Raw genomic sequence first — 23,380 nt, forward strand, 5'->3', positions numbered from 1 at the left:
AACAAACCTAGCAGCAAAATTAAGGAGAATTTTAAATTCAAGGACAATTTATAGGAAAGAATAGCTAGATATAGAATATTTGTTCTTTCTCTGGACTTCCATTTCTATTTCACATGTTCTTAGTTAATACTTTGGTTGCTATATCATTCAGGGTTTCTAGTATTTATGAAAGGATTAAGTAGAATTCTGGATTGTGGCTTGATGTACATTACACATAGTAAGGTCTGAATTTCTGCTTCATTCTTTGAGGAATAAGATGAGGCTCAAGTAGCCAATAATAAACATAGGAAGAGTTTTCCCCACAAAAAGAGAAGCCTCTGGAAGAATAGCAATGTCTAATCTCCTTTTTGACCCTGTTACGGGTTAAGCTGTATTTATCCCAAATACATATGTTGAGGTCCCAAATCTTAGTACTTCAGAATCTGACCCTGCTTGGAGACAGGGTATTTAAAGAGGCAATTGAGTTAAAATGAAGTCATGAGAGTAGACCCTAATCCAATCTGACTTGTGTCCTTATAAGAAGAGGAAATTTTAGGACACAGAGGATGCAGAGGGAAGGCCCTGAGAAGACACAGGGAGAAGGCAGCCAACTATACGGCAAAGGTTGATGCTTCAGAAGAAACCAACCCCTGTTAACACCTGGATCTTGGACTTCTAGACCCAACACCTGTAAGAAAATAAATTTCTGTTATTTAAGCCACCATGTCTGCAATACTTTGTTAGATAGTCCTGGAAAGCCAATAAATACTTTGTCTACCCACCCCTCTTTCTTATTGCAGACACACACCATTTTAAAAGCATGTTGATCAAGTGAAACCTTTTCATATGAGATCAGAGGATCCTTAAACCAATGCCACTTCATAATAATGGTCCTGTTGATGCAATCTGAATTAATATAAAAGGTTGAATTTAGTTTTATTACTCTGATGTTTGAAATATAAGCATTTGATTAACACTGGGTTGTACATTTTCACAAAATTAGTTGAACGCCTGTGTGAAGATAACCTGGTGTCTGCATGCTGCCAAGCTCCCTAAGAATCAGGGCTCCTTTGAAAAGGCACTGTAAGAGAAATAGCCAAATGGCTAACTCTCCAGGACAGCCTGGATCAGCAGGACACACACATGAATGTCCCTGGTACATCCCCCTTCCTACTCCATTAGTACACCTTTCTCGTCTCAGAACTTCCTTCATGCTTTGCCAATATTTCTTCAGCCTAAAATTCTTAACCTCATGGCCACCTAATCAAAATCCTGCAGTTTTTTTTTTTAATTCCAGTTTCAGACTCACTGCCTCCAGGAAAGACTTCCTTGATTATTCCAGTCCTTACTGATCTGTTGCTTTCTAAATTTCATCTGCCTTTATAATCCCACCTGAGACAATTCAGTATCCAGGCCAGTTATTATTTATGGCACTACTCAGGCAATTGTTCCAAAATATTGCTACTGTTCAATGAGCCTTACTCACGTCAGCAGAGTGCTAAGTGTTCCTCTCACTCTTATGTCCTTCCATCCTCACCACAACCTCCTGAGGGAGGCATTCTTACTTCACATTTTCTAAGAGGAAACTGGCTCAGAAAACCTAAGCAACCAGCTCAAGTGGCAGAGCTGGGAACTGATTCTGTCCAGTAGGGAAGTCTCTATCTCTTTCCTTTTCCTACGCTGGCTTCTAGGGTGGCCCTCGCAGCTTTGCTTTTCACCATCATCTCCACATCTTCTCCTCCTAGGTCATCTTCTCCTCCTAGGACCCTCCTAGGTCCTCCTAGGTCTCGTCCTAGGTCCTAGGGGACAGTTTCTACTTGCTCTCTACTCCTATACACCTAAGGCAAATAGTTTGATATTTATCAAAATATTTAGGAAGGCACCTGGAATAAATTGGGGTTTTATAACTCCTCGGTGGCTCTGCAATTAGGTTGCCAGTTTTCTTATTAGGATATAGGGATTTCAGCAGGTTGGATCATACATTTCTGCATGATCCAGGACCTCTTAAGATTTCCATCTGGGCCTTTCTAGGCCTGATGTAATGGGGCTGTAAAGATGAGCCATTTTTTAAAATTTTATTTTAGAGAGAGAGTGTGTGTGTGCACAAGTCAGGAAGAGGGGCAGAGGGGGGAGAGAGAATCCTAAGCAGGCTCCATGCTCAGTGTGGAGCTTGACACAGTGCTTGATCCCATGACCCTGGGATCATGACCTGAGCCGAAATCAAGAATCAGGTGCTCAACCCCCAAAGCACCCCCAGCACCCCAAGATGAGTACTGTTTGAGAAAGGTAGTATTTGAATAACGAACAGGACAAATGAACCTAAAGATGAATTGACAGAGATAACATTTGTTTCAAAGCCAGGAAATTCAACAGGCCTGATCATCTGGGTTGCAGATGATTCTTCAGGTTTCACATTTTGAAACATTCAGAATCACTTCAGCTCAGTTTTTCATTAAGAAGAAGGAGGAAGGAAAGGAGGAGGAGGTGGATGAGGAGGGAGAGGAAGAGGAGGAGGAGATGGAGAAAAGGAAAGAGACGGGAAGAGAAAAGAAAAGAAAAAAAGAAAAAGAGAAAGAAAAGAAAACAAAACAAAACAAAAGGAGAACCCCTTCCCTGGTTCCTTGAGAGCTGGCACAGAACATGGTGACATACCAGTTTTACCCTTGCTGCAAGGGAGCTTCCCACCCCTAATTATCAGCAGCAGTTCTGCACACTCCTTTTCCTCCTGTTGTATTCCTTTTCCTGTGAATATGATTTCTCCTTCTCATTCCTGTACCATTTCTAACCTATGGGTTGTTCTCTCCACTGGCCATTGACTCACTCAAACATGCTGTTTCCCTAGCTAAGATACAGCCCAAAGGGGCCCTGCCACAGAAAAAGAACTGCCTGGAGAAACTCTATTTTCATAATAACAGCCACCGACATTTGTTTAGCACTTTACGGTCCATTTTCTTAGCGTGCTTGGATTGCAAAGCCCTTTTCAATTATTGGATAAAAAAGACAGGTAAACACAAACAGCCTGTGAATGCATAATTAAAACAATGCCTCAAAGAAAAATGAGGGAGGAAAATCACATTAATTCCAGCAAATAATGTTAATAAACAGCTGCTGCCATCAAAGTACTAAAAGACACTATTGGTTTTAGTATTAACGAGGGACTGAAGGAGAAGGCAATGTGAAATACTTTTTAAGAGTATAGTCTGTGAAATTCATGAACTTCTCTGGTCTCCTGTCTCTTATGGTGTAGAGAGAAAGCTATGACCATGTTAAGTAATTCATAACTGCAAGACTTTTAAAATTTTGATTTATCCAGGGGTGCCTGGGTGGCTCATTCAATGAAGTGCCTGACTTCAGCTCAGGTCATGATCTCATGGTTCATGGGTTCCAGCCCCCAATCAGGCTCTGCTGACAGAGCTTCGGATTCTGTGCCTCCCTCTCTCTCTGCCCTGCCATCTCCAAAAAATAAAAAATAAAAAGAAAAAAATAATAAAAACTTTAAGTTTTTTTAAAAAAATTTTGGTTAATCCAATGCAATCATTCCATAGATAATAAAACTGAGGCCTAGTTTATTCATTAATTCAAGAGACATGCAGTGAACATACACTATATGATAGCCACTTTCCTAGGCACTTGGAATAGAAGGTAACATTTCTTTTCTCAAGAGCTTCAAATCTAATGGGGAAGAAAGAGAATACAGCTAATATAAAAAATGTGAGTCTCAAAGGCAGAGGAAGAAAATGCAGAGTACAATAAATTTTAAACCCTAATCTCATTTCTTTCATTTGCCCTCTTTATTTCTCTTAACTCTTAGATATTTGGCCTCTGTGGGATCTAGAAAATGAACCCATCCATATTATTATTCTTATTGGTCTGAGAAAGTTGTAGCATGTGGTGGTTTTGCGGGCTCACACGGGTGTCAAGCCTGGCTTGAGCATTTACTAGAAACATGAATGTGTACCACTGCCTCCTGGCGTTGGGAAGAATGGCATCAATCGCAAGTGTGGTCACATATTAAATGAGCCATTAAATGAGTGTATAAGGCCTAGCATGCATTAGTACAGGGCCTGACACCTATTTCAGTAAATGTTAGCTATAAACATGATAGAAGTGTTTCTCATACTGATGTTAAAGGAAACCTGGTAGGTTGCGGCAGAGAGATATCAATAAATGAGGGGTGAGGAAAACAAACTACCCCTCTGAGAAAATAAGCTCGTTAATTTTACCAGTAAACAAAGTAGTGCCATTTTCTATAAGATACTTAAAATTTTATGATGCTAGTGTACATTGTAAAGCAGTGAGTTTAGAAGACACTTCAAGCTTCTTTGATCTTGCAAAGGATGCTTCCATTTCAGAATACTTACGAATATCTCCCTGAACTTGTATGGACTAAGCAAAATATAGGAATCTTTTTTTCATGCCAGGCACACCCAATCCTCTATTAATGGTATTCATTTCTGAAAAAGTCACATAACAGAGGTCAGCACTGGTCAGGATCTAGAGTTATAAATGGGCTAAGACAGGGTTTAAATAGAGAATTCTAGTTTGGTCACTAAAACTTTTTAGATTTACTGTGATTGGAGAAAAAATAAGCATTATTAAAAGATGAAAGCTTCTAAATAAAACTGTTGGCAAACAGTTCCTGAATCATGATTTTGAGGCTGTGGGTGATGCTATGGCCTGGGGAGACAGGCTGTCTCAGAGTTCTAATTCTGGCTCTGGTGGCACCAGTGGGGATTAGTGATTTATATTAGTATCTTCAGGCTCCTTTTCACAGGTTTTTTTTTTCTCTAGCTTTTTTTATCTAGCTACAAGGGTTCACAAACTATGGCCCATGGGCCAAATCTGGCCTACTATCTATTTTTCACATTTTTAAGTGGCTGGAAAAAAATCAAAAGGATCATAATATTTCTTGATATTTGAGAATTACATAAAATCCAGATTTTGGTGTCCATTAATAAAATTTTATTGGAACATAGCCAATACCCATGTGCTTATGCTACAATGGCAGAGTTGAGTAGTTATAACAGAGAGCATATGGGCTGTAAAACCTAAAATATTTATTCTCTGGTCCTGTCCAGAAAATATTTGCTGACCCCTGATCTGGCATATAGAATGAATCCTAACATTAAATGGGAATGGATGAACATGTCTACCAATACTGTCAGAGAGCACTCCTCATACAGACACTCTTCCTGAGTGTGATCATAAGATCACAAATGTGCCAAATGCCTTCTAGTTGACATGGCAGTAAAATTTCAAGGGATTACAAACATTTTAAAATGCCCTTTGTATTATTTTAATAGCCTCTTTCAAATGTATATTTTAAGGCATTTTAAGTAGGAAGGGAATTTTGAAGGAAAAATCCCAACCACTTTTTTTTAAATAAAAGAATACATAGTAGCTAAAACATGCTGCTTTTCAATGCATTTATTTAATTCATGTTCAGAATTACTTGTGTATATAGAATTACGATTTCATACCATAAACAACTCCTACTCACATTCTCTAAATGATTTCCACACATTAACTAAGAAAAGAAAAATAATACAAGCTTCATGGCTGCCTACAGACTTAGGCAGACAAAAAAAGAGATTGTCATAGTTGCCTTTGGGTAACAGATAGAATTGCACGAACTGTAACTTACAGTACTAACACAAAAGAGAAAAAATAGTTAAGATAAAGACAGTGTCATAAAATTAAATGCCTTAGCAGCATATTTAACTAATGATCAAGAAAATGACCAACTTTTATGCCTTTTATGCTAGAACACTATTAAAATGTCTCCACATTTTCACACAAAATAGACACCAAATACTGGTTTACGTTTTTAAAGACAGCAAATTAATATAACCAATGACTTTATTCACCATACTAGGAATTGCAAATACACACATGGATGATAAACTATCATTGCTGATGTCGAATAATTATTTCAAAAACTCAAAAACTGGGCCAAGCTTTTTTCTTTCTCAGAGACATCCATGACTATATCTTACAACTATCTATTTCTCATATGGCCTATTCTATACTGCAGCTGCACTGACCATCTAAATAGGCTCAAGTTTGGGTCAATTAAAAATTATACACTCTCCAGATCCATGAAATATTCTACCTAGGAAGAATTTTTTTGTAAATGCGTGAAATAGGTCTGGAGAGTTATCCAATCATAGAAACAGGAGAAAAAACAACTAGATCAGGGAAATAAAAGTAAAAACTGATTAATAGTATACCACGTAATTAAAAATAATAGAGAAAAATTTTGCCACACTTATGCATGTGTGTATATAAGTGAAATAGATAGATGCATATGAATACAGAGATAAATAACTAAATATGGAGAAAATGCAGATAAATAGATTGATAGAGATTAATCAAGTCTCTGGACCCCAAATTTAGACTACAGTTCTTAACCTACAGTCTACAGTTGGGTTTCTAGGAATCTTTGAAACCCCCAAAATCATTTGCAATTTATATAGGTATTTACATTTTGCTGACAAAACAATACATAATACAGTTTAATTAGATTGTTTAGGTACTCGTGTCCCCTAACTTTTCGCTCAGCTCATAAAAATCCTTCTGCAAAATAATTAGAATAGAAACATTCTTTATTGATATTTACAGAAGTGATATGCAATTGTCAGAGGATATTGGAAATAATTAGCGTAGTCATGGCTAAAGGCAGGCTATATGACACCTTCTCTTCTGAAGGGTTTAATTTTATTTCCAGGCAGATGAAACTCACTTTGGATTACCCTTCAAAATTTCTCTCTCTTTTTTTTTTTTTTCATTTCCGTAGCTGTATCTTCACCTCTCATCCCCTTTTCTTCTGTGTTTACCTCTTTTATTTCCCTGGAGGAAGGAAGAGGATAAGAAAGCCTCCCAGTTCTAGTTATTATTGATTTGGGGCACTGTGCCGAATTGGGGCTTTGAGAGTCTGGAATATTGGTAATTGCCCTTGAAACTCATAATGAGTCTTTCCTTGGATAATACCTATGCGGGTTGGTGTACTGATTCCCAACATGTGAATAATATTAAGCGTGCTTGCTGGTGGCTAGACAGTGTGTGATAAGTTGGCCAGTGTATGGAGGGAGTTTGTGAAGAAGCAGAGACAATTTTAGCGAAGTGAGTTCTGTAATGAAGAAAGCAGAGCTTCAGCATGCAATCGTTTTCCAGAGGAAAAAATTACAGGTGCACATTCCTTCTCTGGTATAGTTATTCACATAAAAGTAAGGCTACTGCAGGCAGGTGAATTTTCTCCCCAGCTCGTCATGACAGTATTACTATTTGTGACCAGAGAACATACATTTAAAAGAACTGTGAGTGGGCACCTTTATCTAGTGCCTATTTTTATGATAGGCTTAAACATATAAACAATTGCACATAGATGAAAATGCCTACTCTCACATCAAGTACCAAAACTCTTAATACATACTCTGTTAATCATAATAAAAATTCATAAGTTCATATTTCAGAAACCAGGCTCCAGCCTCTAATATCTCATATTTTTTATGCCCGAAGATATATATATATATATATATATATACACACACACACACATATATATATACGTGTATATATATATACGTATATATATATGTATATATACGTGTATATATACATATATATATACGTGTATATATATATACACGTATATATATGTGTATGTGTGTGTGTATATATATATATATATATATATATATATATATATAACTTTATTTTGATTTTCTGGAACTTTACCTTTGTAAAGATAAATCAGTCTCTCTCTCTCTCTCTCTCTCTCTCTCTCTCTCTCTCTCTCACACACACACACACACACACACACACACAAAGTAGTGTTAGCTGTTTGACCTTGATCAAATTACTTCACTGTGCCTCAGTTTCTTTATCTGGAAATGGAGATAATAACAGAGCTGGCTTCATGGAGCTGTGATAAAGATCAAATTTAATGATACATGTAAAGATCCTGGAACATTGCCTGGGATACAGATAAAGCTATAAATCCTATAATGAGTAACCTACTGCTCTGTTTAGATCCCAGAGGCTGGCATGTTGGCTGCTGATGGCTCACAGAAGCCTTCATGGAGATTGCTCTCCATTGCAACAGGGAGCTGCTTCACCTGAGTTTATCTGTCTCCTCTTTTCCCATAAACCACTAGACTAGCTAATACCAAGATAAAAGGTCTGCTCCTTGAGTTTAGAGCAGCCCTGAGAGGCATCCCAGCTCTAGAGCTCCCCATAGCATCAGCTGAGACCTCATTTGTAATGGTGGTGTGGGCCAGCTTCTCCTTCTGTCTAATCCTGCTCTCCTTGCTTTCTCATAGATGAGATATCTCCAGAGAGCATTCCCTAATACACTGTTTTTAAAAACTTTATCTATCTATCTATCTATCTATCTATCTATCTATCTATCTATCTATCTATCATCTATATCCAGTATAGATAACATAGCGTTATAGTAGTTTCAAGTGTATAATATAATGATTCAACAATCCTACACATTACTCAGTGTTCATCAAGATAAATGTCCTCTTAGTCCCCATCACCTATTTCACCCTCCCCCCACCCACTTCCCTTCTGGCAATCACCACTTTGTTCTCTGTATTTCAAGACATGCAGTTTGTTTGTCTCTTTTTTCTTTGTTAATTTGTTCCTCAAATTGCACATATGAGTGAAATCATACAGTATTTGCCTTTCTCTGACTAACTTATTTTAACTAGCATTATACCCTCTAGCTCCATCCATGTGGTTGCAAGTGGCAATTTTAGTCTATAAATCTGAAGAAAACAACCGTTAAAAATTCGCATTCTATGTTGAAAAACACAAGGGAAGTTGTAACTTACAGAGAATGCATTTCAGAGAAGAAACCTAAACCCCATTTCCCTGACCCTGACTATAACAAGAGGAAGACGACTAGGACAGAGGAAGTGCCTCTTGAAGAAAAGTTTTCAAGATAAACCCTATTTTTTTAAGGGGAGGAAAATAAATTCTCTCAACCATCAGAACAAGTTCAGAGAAGCACAAGAGAGTTGCTGGTAAATTCTGAAGTATGCTAGAACTGTCACTCACCCCTTCTCCAAGTTGTAGACTCACATGAAGCTCAGCAATCCATTGAATCTGTTGGGTCTGAAGCTCATGCTTCATGGAAAAAGGGACAAGATGACAGGGTTGAGGGAAGCAGCAATGGTGAAACAGCCTGCATTATCCCTACTTGGCAGACCAGGGTACATGAGTTTCCTGGTAGCTGAATAAGCACAAAGAAAGCAGCTGGCTTTTGAGCCCTTCTAATGGTATGCCATCTAACAGGACCTTGCTTAAGGTGGAAAAGTCTACCATGTGAAGTGGGTTTCCAATTCTAGGGATGCTGAACAATCCACAAATGTTCTCTATAAGTAAGTCAACTTTTGGAAAGGAATGTAATAACCAGTCAGTGTTAAGGAGCTGTACTACAGCAATAGCTTCTGTGTAGACAGACTTCTACCTTCTTCCATTTCTCTTTTGGTAACATTATCAGAAAGGAAAGCAGAGAAGTAGGAAAGAGGACATACAGAATTTCCCTCCACTTCAGCCATTAGAACCACAAAGAGGTCTTTGCTGCACAAGGGGATGGAAAGATATTACACAGCAGGAAATAAGAGTTCAGCATAGCCAATTTAGGAGTAGCTATTGCTGACAATAAAATCATTTCATACAATTGAGAGTCTGCCGTGAACCTGGTAAACATATACACTTCAATAAGTATTCATCCAGTACCCTGCATCATACTGTACCATGTGTTAGAGATGCCATGATGAGAAGAAAGACATGGCTCCTAACACTTACGGAGCATACACTTCCTCGTCTCCTTTTGCCTTTCTACCTCTGAATCATTATGTCTTCTCCCTGTGACAGACTATTCTTCAAAGAAGGTTGAGACATCATCATCTATTAATTATTCTGTTTATTTTTTAAACATCATAAGGAAAATTTGCCCAGAACACATTTTAAGAAGCAAAAAGACTGAATGCATTTTCTTACTTCAAGTACTATACATTAAATTCTGCCAACATTCCTTTCTCAACCACATTTCCCAAAAGCTTAGCACTTGGCCATAAAAGTTCACTCCAGTCTAAAATTTGGCATGTCTCACAGCAAAGTCTTCAAATTTGCCAATTTGGCTAACATCTCCTTTTTGAATAACAAGTAGGGAAATAGGAAAAAAAATTATGTGAAATGGTATAAATCATGGCATTATCCAGACACAATTCATTTCATGATATAATAGACTAAAATAAATTAATCCTAAATTATGGTAGATTTGTTTTCAGATAGATTTCCACAAAAGTTTAAAATCTGCATGGAAATATACTATACAAAGAAATATAATTGAGTCATATACAAAAATCAGAGAACATTTTTTAATGTTTGTTTATTTATTTATTTATTTATTTATTTATTTATTTATTTATTTAAATATGAAATTTATTGTCAAATTGGTTTCCATACAACACCCAGTGCTCATCCCAACAGGTGCCCTCCTCAATGACCTTCACCCACCCTCCCCTCCCTCCCACCCCCCATCAGCCCTCAGTTTATTCTCAGTTTTTAAGAGTCTCTTATGTTTTGGCTCCCTCCCTCTCTAACTTTTTTTTGTTTTTCCTTCCCCTCCCCCATGGTCTTCTGTTAAGTTTCTCAGGATCCACATAAGAGTGAAAACATATGGTATCTGTCTTTCTCTGTATGACTTATTTCACTTAGCATAACACTCTCCAGTTCCATCCACGTTGCTACAAAAGGCCAGATTTCATTCTTTCTCATTGCCACATAGTATTCCATTGTGTATATAAACCACAATTTCTTTACCCATTCATCAGTTGATGGACATTTAGGCTCTTCCCATAATTTCACTATTGTTAAAAGTGCTGCCATAAACATTGGGGTACAAGTGCCGCTATGCATCAGCACTCCTGTATCACTTGGGTAAATTCCTAGCAGTGCTATTGCTAGGGAAACAATCAACAAAACTAAAAGGCAACCAATGGAATGGGAAAAGATATTTGCAAATGACATATCGGACAAAGGGCTAGTATCAAAATCTATATAGAGCTCACCAAACTCCACACCTGAAAAACAAATAACCCAGTGAAGAAATGGGCAGAAAACATGAATAGACACTTCTCTAAAGAAGACATCCGGATGGCCAACAGGCACATGAAAAGATGCTCAATGTCGCTCCTTATCAGGGAAATACAAATCAAAACCACACTCAGATATCACCTCACGCTAGTCAGAGTCGCCAAAATGAACAAATCAGGAGACTATAGATGCTGGCGAGGATGTGGAGAAACGGGAACCCTCTTGCACTGTTGGTGGGAATGTAAACTGAGAACTTTGATTCTATTGTAAAATCTTTTTTTTGATTATTTACACATGACTATTACTTAATTTCAGAGGACATTTCAGACTAAAGTAAAACAAAAATGAAACAAAACAACTCCTATCTACATAGCATATATGGATATATATAAATTATAAATAATTCTATATAAAGAATTATATTCTATAATATTCGATAATATAAAGAATCAAAAAGATATAGAGCACATATACAGATAAACTATATATATGTATATATATATATATACATATATACATAAACTTACGTATATCTGCACACACACACAAATGTGTGTATGTATATATAGTACCAGAATGTTTGGCAAAGAGCTTTCAGAAAGCTTTTTGTCAGTTTTGTTAGAAATCATTATAGGCAGTTGGGATTAAAGTATTTAATCCTATCCATCGATATACCTTGGTAGTTGGGCTTGAGGTATTTGTACATAAAGACAGAATCATTTTGGATCTGTAAACATCATTTGTAGCATGGTTTTTCAAAAATGGTGATGGAGAGAATTCCTCAGAGAAAGCCAATATAGAATAAGTATATGTTATAAGAATCTGCTGCTAGTCAGGCCTAAAAAAGAAGGTTCTGTACAAAGCATTGACCACATTTCTGCAATCTTTTCTGTCTCACACTTTCTGACAAATGAACACATTCTTGCAACTTTCTAGATTCTCTGTGTCCAGCTATCACCTAATTAGAATAATTAGAAAATATCATCTTATCCTTCTCATTTGCAAAAATAAATCCAGTATAGTCAGTAATTCTAATATTGCAAAAATGGTTAAAAATCATGTGATTTAGATTCCCACATTTTCATACAAATACAGAAGCATTTGTCTGGAAATTCTATTTTAATTGGAGGGACACACCAATAAAGCCTCAATGACCAAAATTCATGGCACAAACACTGAATTCTTAATGAAGCCATGGTGTTTCTCCAACTTTCTCTTTAAAGAAGCATTTGGCACAATTCTCTTATCACTCCTTAAGATAATTTAGAATTATAAGACCTAATTTAGAAAATATTACATATTGTGTTAATGATTCAGGAAGCATCCTTTCAAATGAGCTATGGGCATAGTATGTTTATTTCCATAATTACTGCAGCAGACCTAAATTTCCTTGAGAATGTGTTGTTTTTTTGTTTTTTGTTTTTTTTTTAAAAGACAACCGTCAGATTTCACATCACAGAGTCTTAAACTTCTTAAGCTTTGCTCATCAAAAGCCATATATCATATTCCCCATATATGAAATGCATCCCCTAGAGAAACAATCTTAGAGGGGAAGTTTTGAGACTTCCTGGGTTCGAAGGCCCAGTTCTCTCTAGAACAATCTTGACAATATCCATCTATGTTATATTAGAACACCTTCACCAAAAGATGAAATTTTTACATATTTAGTAGACAGAATGGGAAAGCAGACCTTTAGTATTATTGGAGACAGAGTCAAAGCTGTCAGTTTAATACCATGCTCACTTAAAAGCCAATAGGCACTAATATTGTGAATAAATAGAGAAAGAAATTTCCTCCAGTGATACTTCAAAGACTTTGCAACATCTGGAATTTGGTTCTATACAGGGTATTCCACTAAAAAGTAAGTATAAAAAGATTTTAATAGAGCAAACAAGATTCAGGTTTCTTACAATGTGTTCTCCCTGGGGGGAGACAAATAACACAATGCATCTGACTAACCTTTCTGCACTTCAGCTGCATCAATTAACATTTAGTCATGGATTCCATCATGAGCCAGATGAACTCAGTGCTACAGCTGTTTTCAGTGAAGGGGAAAAATATGCTTCCACATTTTAGATTCCCAGCATTTATAAATCTGGGAAAAATGTTTTATTGACTGCCGTTGTGCCAGCATTATTGATATGCATTACATATTAGTCACCCAAATAAATTCACACACACCCTAGACTGTGATTAAATCAGGGTCAGTAGCGCATGAACTGGGTCAGCCAGCACCAATGCTATAAAAACCACATTCTCAACCTTTCTTCTTACATAAAGGATTAAGGAAGGGCTAAAGAACTGATCAAAGAAATAGATTGCGGCCTTGAAAAAATTGTTACTGGGTGGGTCAAACATTTCAGTGGAGATCAGGTACTCTGAGAGAGGGATGCAGATGACTAGAAAAAAATGAACAGATGTTGAAGAAATTGAACTGCAGGATCTAATGGCTTGGCAGAGACATCCTCAATACTACAAGCCAAACATGTGGAAGTGTTTGGTTGGGAGCAAAGCTGGGGTACAGAATAGCAATACTTAGTTAGTCATTGAAGGAGGATTTTTGTTTTGTTTTATTTTTATAGCAAAGGTTCCTTCAAGATGCAGTTTGTGGAGAAATATTACAGTGAATCAGCTGGGTAAGCCACTCTACCTGTCACACCTTGCTAAATTTCACATCACAAGAACATTATAAAACTAATTTTGTCTCCATTAGTCCCTTATAAATGCTGTTCCATGTCTTCTGGTCAACTTTGGAGTCACATGGATGAATGGATATCCAATAGTCACGTGGCCATATGTGCACTGCGTGTGTGTGTACCATCATTTGTACTGGTGTATAAACCTGGAATCACTATCTGTGTAAAAACTAACCAAATTTGACACTTGCCTTCTCAAATTAATGTTCTTAGCCACAACTCAAGAAGAATAAAGGTTGTATGTCTTCACTTTTACCAACACAGAATGTCAGTCACTTAATCAAACCAGAAAAATGCCTTACCTGGAACTACTTCAAAAAGGAATTTTCCTGGGCTCTCTTCATTGCAGGGATGTTCAAGGACTTTATTTCCAGGCAGAAAAATAGTACCCTGTGAACACAAATGCCCCAAACATCAACATCATCAGAGGGCAAATATTGGATATCATCATCATTATCATCAGTAAATATCCAAAGTGTATCTGTAATCCAGTATATAGTAATACACATCAGACTCATTTATATTCCTAACTAATCAAAAATCATGTAACAGAATCATATTAATTCAACATTTAACAAGTTTTTGTTGACCACCCAATGTATATAAGATACTGTATTAGGTACCGAGTTCATTTTAAACACCGATTTATTAAATGCATTCTGCGTGCCAAAATTTTTACTGAGCGTTCTACCAACATCATATTATTTAATTGTTAGAACAGTCTTATAACGTAGGTGTTATTTTCCCCATTTTACAGCTGTGAAAACCAAAGCGAAGGCATTAAGTAACTCAGCCAAGGTTGCCATAGCCATCCCTTGATTATTCCTTCCTTTTCCGTTAGATTTCTCTCTCTTTAGTGTATTATTTCCATCAGTACCAAGACATACTTAAAGTTCTATCCCATTACAAGATACTACTTTGACTCCTCCTGTTCCAGCTATCATCTTTTTCCCCTCTTGCCTACCAAAGAGCTGCCTACATTGAATCTATTTCTTTACACGATATATTTCTTTAATTTCTTTCTTTTTTTTATTTTTATTTTTATTTTTGGGACAGAGAGAGACAGAGCATGAACGAGCGAGGGGCAGAGAGAGAGGGAGACACAGAATCGGAAACAGGCTCCAGGCTCTGAGCCATCAGCCCAGAGCCCGACACGGGGCTCGAACTCATGGACCGCGAGATCGTGACCTGGCTGAAGTCGGACGCTTAACCGACTGCGCCACCCAGGCGCCCCTACACGATATATTTCTTTACACGTGTCCACTGCAGCCTCGTTTGTGCACCCACAATTCCAATTACCTGATTCTCACAAGCTTCATGCTTAACAATTCTCAATCTTCAATAAATTTGACTTCCCAGGAGGATTCAGCACTATTAACCATTCTTTCTTGAAGCACCTTCTTGGTTTTCTCCAGGTTTTTCTCTTACTTTGAGACTTGGTAGAGTCTCTTTTCCTGGCTCTAAGTGGCCTTTAAATATTAAAGTGTTTCAAAGATGTATCCAATTATTCCTTCTCTTCTGACTCTATTTTCTCTTTCTCAGAACTATCTCATTCATGTCTATGACTTCAATAACCAACTATAAGCCAATGAATATCAGATTAATATTTTTCCCCTTCCCCCTGCTGCTGCTGCTGCTGCTGCTGCTGCTTCTTCTTCTTCTTCTTCTTCTTCTTCTTCTTCTTCTTCTTCTTCTCCTTTTAATTTTAACTAGGCTTCATGCCCAACATGGGGCTGGAACTCACGACCCTGAGATCAGGAGTCGCAGGGTCCACTGACTGAGCCAGCCAAGCACCCCTCAGATTAGTATTTCTAACTCAGGACTCTCTAATTTTCAGAACTTTATATCCAAGAACTTATTTGCATTTCCATTTGCATAGCAAAAGCATCTTAAACTAAATTTAGTCAAATTAAAATGCAATTAATTTTGGTCCTGTTTAGGTATTCACTAGCTTTGTGACTGGCATCTTCTTCCAATCAGTTGCAAAAGCCAGAAATGTAGGAGTCATCATCCTTAGTATATCTGTACTAACACTCAAGTGACTATTGTTTGTGGTCTTGTATGTTTCAAAGTCCATTCACTGAATTCTCCATAATACTCAAACATCTTTCAATCCATTTTTTTTCTTAATGCATTCCAAGTATCTTTAGAAACAGAAACTTCACCTTGCAACTTTCTTGCTTAAAAATCTTCAATGACTTTTATTTGTCCTCAGATCAATAGACCTTTGGGTCTACTTCCACCCAAATCTATAAGCTCATTTTTCTGCTCTTAAGCTTCTGATGCTTTCTATGACTTTCTGTAATCAAGCCAACTCCTTTTCTATAAATAGTATCATACTCCCATCTACCTTAGGACTGTATTCTTTCCTGGATTGTTTTATAACCATTTCACAGATTGAGTACATCCAAAATATACTTGTATAGCTTCCAGAAAATGTTCCTGGATGATTTACTACTGTATGTAACTATGCTATTTGTAAAATTATTTTATTAATGTCTATCTCCATCATTAAACTGTAAAGGAGTAAGGATAATGTGTGTTTTGCTCTCTAATTTACCACCAATGCCTAGTATTTTGCCTAACATAAGGCTAACGCTGAAAAAAAGTATACTGTTGAGTGAATAAGTACTGTTAGTGTAGTAAAGCCAAGATTATAAACCAAGAATGCTGGATTTAAAAGCCTATGTTATTGTCAACAAGATTATATCATCCAGTTTTGCCAGTTTGAAGCAATATTTAGCTCAAGTAATATTTTACTCAGGTTTCATCCTACCTGATTTGGCACAGAAAATTATAGTCATCAACTCTGTCCCTACATCTAGGCTTAGAGTGTTAAAGCATAGCACTCCCTAACTAAAACCTAAGGAATTATAGGTTAGACATCCCCCTCCCCCTCCTTGCTTACAAGAGGAAGTTTTAGAGGTACTACCTTTTTTTTCCTCCTCCAGGAAGTAAATTTTCTTACTTCTCATCATATCTAGTGTCCTTGGCCCATGGATCACCAGTTTTCTGGTGTTTTCAATAATTTTTTAAATTACAAAACACTTTGAAAATATTCATCATAATTAAGACTTTTTAATATATAGGTTTAATCTATATGGTTTCCATATAAAGTGATAAAAATCAGCTGTTTCAATGAAGAGTTTGTTTTACTTCCTGAAATGATTTTGTGAAGTAATTAAATTTGTGATTTAGCTGGGTGTTAGAATATAGCATCTAACCTTCCAGACAAATACAATATTCACTTATGGGTGCACGTATGCCTGTATGTTTGTATGTGTGTACACATGACTCCTGTTTAATTCTATGTCTTCAGGCTCTACTTAGGATCTTAAAATGTACATATATCCTGTAAGTTGAATTCAAGCCACTCTCCTGCATAAATAATTCTCTTGCATGAGTCAGTCTCTTCCATGAAATCCCAAAGTACCTCACTTGATTATTAAAAGACAGAGTAGTGCTATTCTTTGTTTTCTTTTTCATACATGTGAAATAGCTACTACTGGCTGAAATTTTTATTTTCACTTTTAAAATTTGACATCTTCCAGATTTTATATTTTAGCTGTTTTCCAAGAAAATTATGATGAGAGCATAATAGTTCAAGTATTAGTAGATAATGTTTAGGGCAGGATATATTGTAATTGACAAACATTTGCTGTGGTTAATTCATTGTCATTCAATTATAAAATAAAGTAATTTAACTGAAATCTAGTAATTTAACTTGATCACCTTGTATAGAAACCATGTAGTTAAAGTCTATAACTAAGAGAAGAGTCTTAATTGTGATAGTTATTTCAAATACTCTTTAATATGATATTGTTAAAAAATGCAGAGAAATTTTAAAAATCTATAATTTACCCACCACCATAGATAACTAATGTTAGCACTTATACATCTTCCTGTATTTGTATATATTTATGTATATGTGTGTATTAACAGCTACAGTAATTTTTATTTAAAAAGTAATCAAAATAAAGCCTTATTTATTATCTGCTTCAAAACTTAAAAATCATGTATTGTTAGTATGCCAATTTAATAATTGATATCATTTTTAATTTTAATTTTTTAAAGTTTATTTATTTTGAGAGAAAGAGAGAGAGAGCATAAGCAGGGGAGAGGCAGAGGAAAAGGGAGAGAGAGAATCCCAAGCAGGCTCCACACTGTCAGCACAGAGCCTGACAGGGGGCTTGAACTCATGAACTGTGAGATCATGACTTGAGCCAACTACTTGGACACTTAACAGACTAAGCCACCCAGGCGCCCCAACATAATTTTTTAAAGCTGAATAGTATAGTGCTTGCTTGAATATACATACTTTTATACCCTCTGTTCATGTAAAGTATTTATGGTTTTCTTCAAGTGTTATAATAAAGAATATTTTCATGAACATCCATGAAGCTAAATCTTTGAGCTCCTCCTTAACTTATTCTAAAGGACAAAGCCCTAAGAGAGAAATTAGTAGTCAAAAAGTATGCACTGTTTGTATGGGTTTAGTTAATTCTTCCAGAGTACTCTAAATTAGCTAAGCGAACAAATAAACAACTAGTGAGCAAGTAAAATAAAAGTGCCCAATCTGATTGAGAAGTAGTTTATTGAGACACTACCATATGTCAGATATTATTTCAGATGGTGTGAAGTATGGAAGAGAAATAAACTCTTTACTTTCAATATAAGAATAACGTATTATATGACTATTATACATGAAATAAGTACCAAAGTATATAGAAAACCAAACAAATGTAAGAGTTTAAGAAGAGAGTGTCGGGGTGCCTGGGTGGCGCAGTCGGTTAAGCGTCCGACTTCAGCCAGGTCATGATCTCGCGGTCTGTGAGTTCGAGCCCCGCGTCGGGCTCTGGGCTGATGGCTCAGAGCCTGGAGCCTGTTTCTGATTCTGTGTCTCCCTCTCTCTCTGCCCCTCCCCCATTCATGCTCTGTCTCTCTCTGTCCCAAAAAAATAAATAAACGTTAAAAAAAAAAAAAAAAGAGTGTCATTAGTGTAGTCTGATTAGTTAAGAAAGGTAATATGAAAAAATAATTTTTAAAGGAAGATTAGATTTTAATATTTAGTGAGGTAGGGGTAATCTTCTAAAATGGAGGAAATCACATCAACAAAAGCAGTAATTAGAGCCATATGTGCATAACACATTAGAATAAGAGAATTTTCACATGAAGGAATAATTAGGAGGTAATGATTTGGTGACATTGAGGACACCCCCTGGAAAGTCTACCCTTGGGCAGAGGACGCTGCACTTAACATCCACAACTGAGAACAAGAGTAGACTCTTGAGCAAAGCAGATGGAGATTGAGGAATACCAACTTCTTAAAAATTTGTTACTATGAAGCAATTAATTTGTCATAGATGACAACATCAAGACTTACACAAATGTATTGGCAGCAGAAATGGCATAAATTTGCATCAGCAATGCATTACTGGAGATACAATTTTTGGAAATAGAAACTGGGCACAGTTTAAACATAGAGAATGAAGAAGAAAGAGTCAAAGATTACTTCAATTTCTCTCTTCTGTATATCTAGAAGAAAGGTGATACCTCTTATTTGAAATGGGGAATTAGTAAGAATTAAACTCCACTGAGTCCATGTATTTGAGCCAAAACTGTGTGATAGTCTTTAATTTCCTGGTAATAGCTAGATTGGATGTTCTCTATTTGCCCACCCCCCCCCCCATCTTCTTTCCACCTATCACTCTATTCTGTACCCCTGGAAACTAATCTCTATAAATTGCATAAACCAGGCTCTCTTGACTGTTGACTTCAGGTTGGATTTGAGAAATCATAGCATAAAATCAGAAGTCCACAAAAGAGACAGACTGAGATATTTATTGACCTATCTTCCTCCAAGCTAGCCAGAAAATTGGCCTTAGTTGCATTGGATACCTTAGTCCACATCTCCTAAATTTGCAGGCTTCCCCAGGTTCTAGTAGCTCTAACAGACCCAGGATGTTTTCCCTATCTGTGGGTTTCTATGAACCTTCCCAACACTTTATAAATGGTTTCTTTATCATACACTCTACAATTAGCACTTTTAAGGTGGAGCCATCAATTTCTTGCTGGGATCTGGAGTAACAAAATAGTCAGGGTGCAAGTGCTTTCAGTTTTCTAAGAAATGACATATTACCCCTGATGTTCAATATGCCTCACTGGAAATTTTGGATGATCACAGAGAAGAGACTCAAGTATAAGAAGGAGATGTAACCTTTTTGATCAGAGTTCAGTACATATGGTAGTAATTACATGTCAATAACTGATCAGCATATTCAGAATGGAATTAAGCTTACTTTTTATCCCTTACAGGGAATATCTCTTTCTAAACAATTTTTAAAATTTCAAAATGAGATAATACATTAAACAAAATATTTTATAGCTTAAGAGCTAAGAGTTGGCAAAAGAAACATAATTCAGGACCATAATAGTATCTCATTTTCAGCTAAATAGCTGAAATTGCTATTAAAAAAAGAAGCTCCTCTCTAGTTAAATCACTGAGCCAAAACCACCAGATATTGGGGTAAAGCAAGATCATGTTGAAAATAAGTATAGTAATCTTCCTATCTGGAATTTGGATTGAAAAAAAAAATGTATGCATGTGCAGTAGCTCTGTTACTTTCTATAAACTTAATAGTAAGAATTTTTTTTTTTTTTTTTCCCAGCACTAACAGTGATCATGAACATCACGGACTGGGCAAAGTCTCAGCTTGACAATATATATGTGTATTTTTAATGCAATTAGACAGAGGTTGAGAAATGACAGCAAGGGGAAACTATTATTCAGAAGTTTTTTTATAGTACCATAGGTTGATTTTACTTTATTTTTTCTTTGCAGCAAGTACTTTCATTAAGTCATTCAACAAATATTTATTAAACAACACCTGGCATGACTCAGGCCCCCTCCTGGGCACAAAGGATATAATGGTGAGAAAATCCAATAATGTCTTTGCACTCCTGGATCTTAGGATCACACAGGGAAGGTAGAAAATTAGAAAACAAATGTCTAAAATTGTACCCAGAAACACTCTAGCCATGTAACAATCTACCAATGACACTTAATTCTGTGGTTAGGTAAATCTGCTCTGGGTTCAGATTCCCCCTCTACCATCGATTAGCCCACTAACTTCAGGCAAGACAGGTATCCTCCCTTTGACTCAGGTTCTACATTCTTAAAATGAGATTAAAAATAGAACTGACTTCATAAAATCACTGTGAGCTAATATGGGTAGTTTGTAGAAAAATGCCTGATACATACTATTTCTTAGCTGTGTTTAATATAAAAAAAATCTTTCGTGTATCCCAGAAGCCCCAAAGATAGTGTGGCCCCATGTTTTACTAATCTCCAAATAATGAGGTAGTTCTAGTAAAGGTTCAATATATATCTGCTAATATTATTATCTAATCAAGTAAACAGGGAGGTAAACTAATTAGAAAATTTTAAGTTATTTTTTTACTGACTATCATGTTTGAAAGGCTAGACTAACCAAAACAAACAAATCTCTAATTAACAATCTTAATAATAAATAGCATAGCATGAGATTGATAATGATGTTTGCTAACATTTCTTACCTGCTACCTTGCTAAACCAATATGTATGCTATTTATATCATTAATATGCTCAGTGACTCTGTGATCTAGGTATTTCTCATTTTATTGATGAGGAAATGAAGCTCAGAGAGGCGAAGATCCTGGCACAGTAAATTCCTAACACAAATTTGAACAAAAAATGATTGAGTAAATGAATACAAGCTGCTTTAAGGACTATATCTTTGATTATTAACCCAGTTTATGTTCCTACTTCTAATCAATTACTGCTATTTAAAGCAGTTTGAAGAAGTTTTATGAAGAGTTATTAAGTTTCTTCTTAGCCTGTGAAATGAGTTACACCAAATTCCTGGAATGTTGTTGGGGAGGGAAGTGAAGGGGAGACTTGCAAATCTGTACAGTTTTAGAATCTGCCAAAGTAATTTTGATGTGCAAACTCTTTGGGGACCACTGACCTAAGCACTGTTATAAATTGTCTTGTAGAGAAAGTAGCACAGTATTCATAAAGCTGTGCTCATTGTAGAATGTACTGTTTTCCCTCAAAATAATAGATGTAATATTTTCAAACCATTATTTAAATTAACCATGGCAAACATAATAGCATGAGACTATCTTACAATTACTGAATAAATAGAAATAAATTCTCTATATAAATGTCTCATGTTGCTACTTTCTATTAACTGCAGATTTAGCACTTGAGAAGCATTGTCATTCTGGGCTCATTTTTATTTAAAACATCATTTGCATAATATTATTACATATGTTCAGATCCTAGGACGCTAATTAATTGTGCACTAATTGTGATGGAGAAAAATATGTAATATATTTTGATATAATTCATTTAAAAGCTTTTAACCCTTTCTTCTCAGACACAAGGACCCATGTGAACACCCACTCTGGACAGAACAGAAGCACAACACTTTCTTCCCCCATGGAGTCCTCCTGCATGAATATTCACTCTGGAAACATGGCCATTACCATTCTAGCTACATTTAGATCATTGTCTACATGTTTTTGATTTACTGGAAAATGAAGAAATTCCTTGACAGCAGGGGGAGAACAGATTAGAAATGTGGGAAAATGAAGACATGATTATTCAAAAATCAAAATTCTATAATCACACTCTCAAAATTGGCAGAGACCTTAGAAATGACCTTACTCATGCTTATCAAATATATGAATCCCTTTTAAATACCACAGTCCTCAGAAATTTGACTAAAATATCTCACTAATTCTCTGATGGTATTCCATGCCATTTTTGAAAGATTATACTTAGAAGAAAAAAATCCAAAAGTTGACATAAAATCCATCTCCCAACAATTTCTACTCTAAAGTCTTCCCTTTGGAGTGAAATTCCCCTTTTCCAGCTTGAACCTTACAGCTACATCTACTGAGACTTATATGCCAACTTCTCTGATTACTGTAATCTTCTAAAAAACCCTATGTGGAGTTACAATTATATCTGTCCATTACACAGCAGGAATGTTGAGGCATAAATAGATTGAGTAGCATGCAGCTGTGTAGCTGTTAAAGTGCAGAGATGCAACTTGACCCTCCTGAAGTTCAAGTTCCACTTTCTTTATATGATAGAAAGCTACAATGCAATTTATTAGTTCATTTGCTTATTTGTGTTTTCATCAGTTGTATATTTATTATGTACTATATGCTGAGGATACTAAATGCTTAGGGGAAAAATGGAAATGTTACGGGGCGCCTGGGTGGCGCAGTCGGTTAAGCGTCCAACTTCAGCCAGGTCATGATCTCACGGTCTGTGAGTTCGAGCCCCGCGTCAGGCTCTGGGCTGATGGCTCAGAGCCTGGAGCCTGTTTCCGATTCTGTGTCTCCCTCTCTCTCTGCCCCTCCCCCGTTCATGCTCTGTCTCTCTCTGTCCCAAAAATAAAATAAACGTTGAAAAAAAAATTAAAAAAAAATGGAAATGTTAGGAGTGATTATCTTGGAATATTCAGGTCATAGATGATTTTTATTTTGCTAAGTTTTTCCTACTTTTAAAATAATTTTAAAACAATGAGCGCATTTTACTT

General features: G+C 36.3%; 1 protein-coding gene across 4 annotated transcripts in view; it reads right to left on the reverse strand.

The window, feature by feature from the left end:
- Positions 1 to 23,380, reverse strand: part of ARHGAP24 (Rho GTPase activating protein 24) — a 666,840-nt gene that overhangs the window by 265,865 nt on the left and 377,595 nt on the right. For 3 of the 4 annotated variants that reach the window (XM_086704652.1, XM_086704650.1, XM_086704651.1), the window contains exon 3: positions 14,090 to 14,177. In XM_086704652.1, coding sequence (XP_086560778.1) covers positions 14,090 to 14,177 — 88 coding nt within the window. Of the gene's footprint in view, positions 1 to 14,089; positions 14,178 to 23,380 lie in introns of those variants that run through there. The other variant, XM_086704654.1, reaches the window with a different exon arrangement.

This window comes from Puma concolor, chromosome B1, assembly GCF_028749965.1.
Source record: "Puma concolor isolate L17-30 chromosome B1, mPumCon1.1.hap2, whole genome shotgun sequence".
NCBI classification, from domain to species: domain Eukaryota; kingdom Metazoa; phylum Chordata; class Mammalia; order Carnivora; family Felidae; genus Puma; species Puma concolor.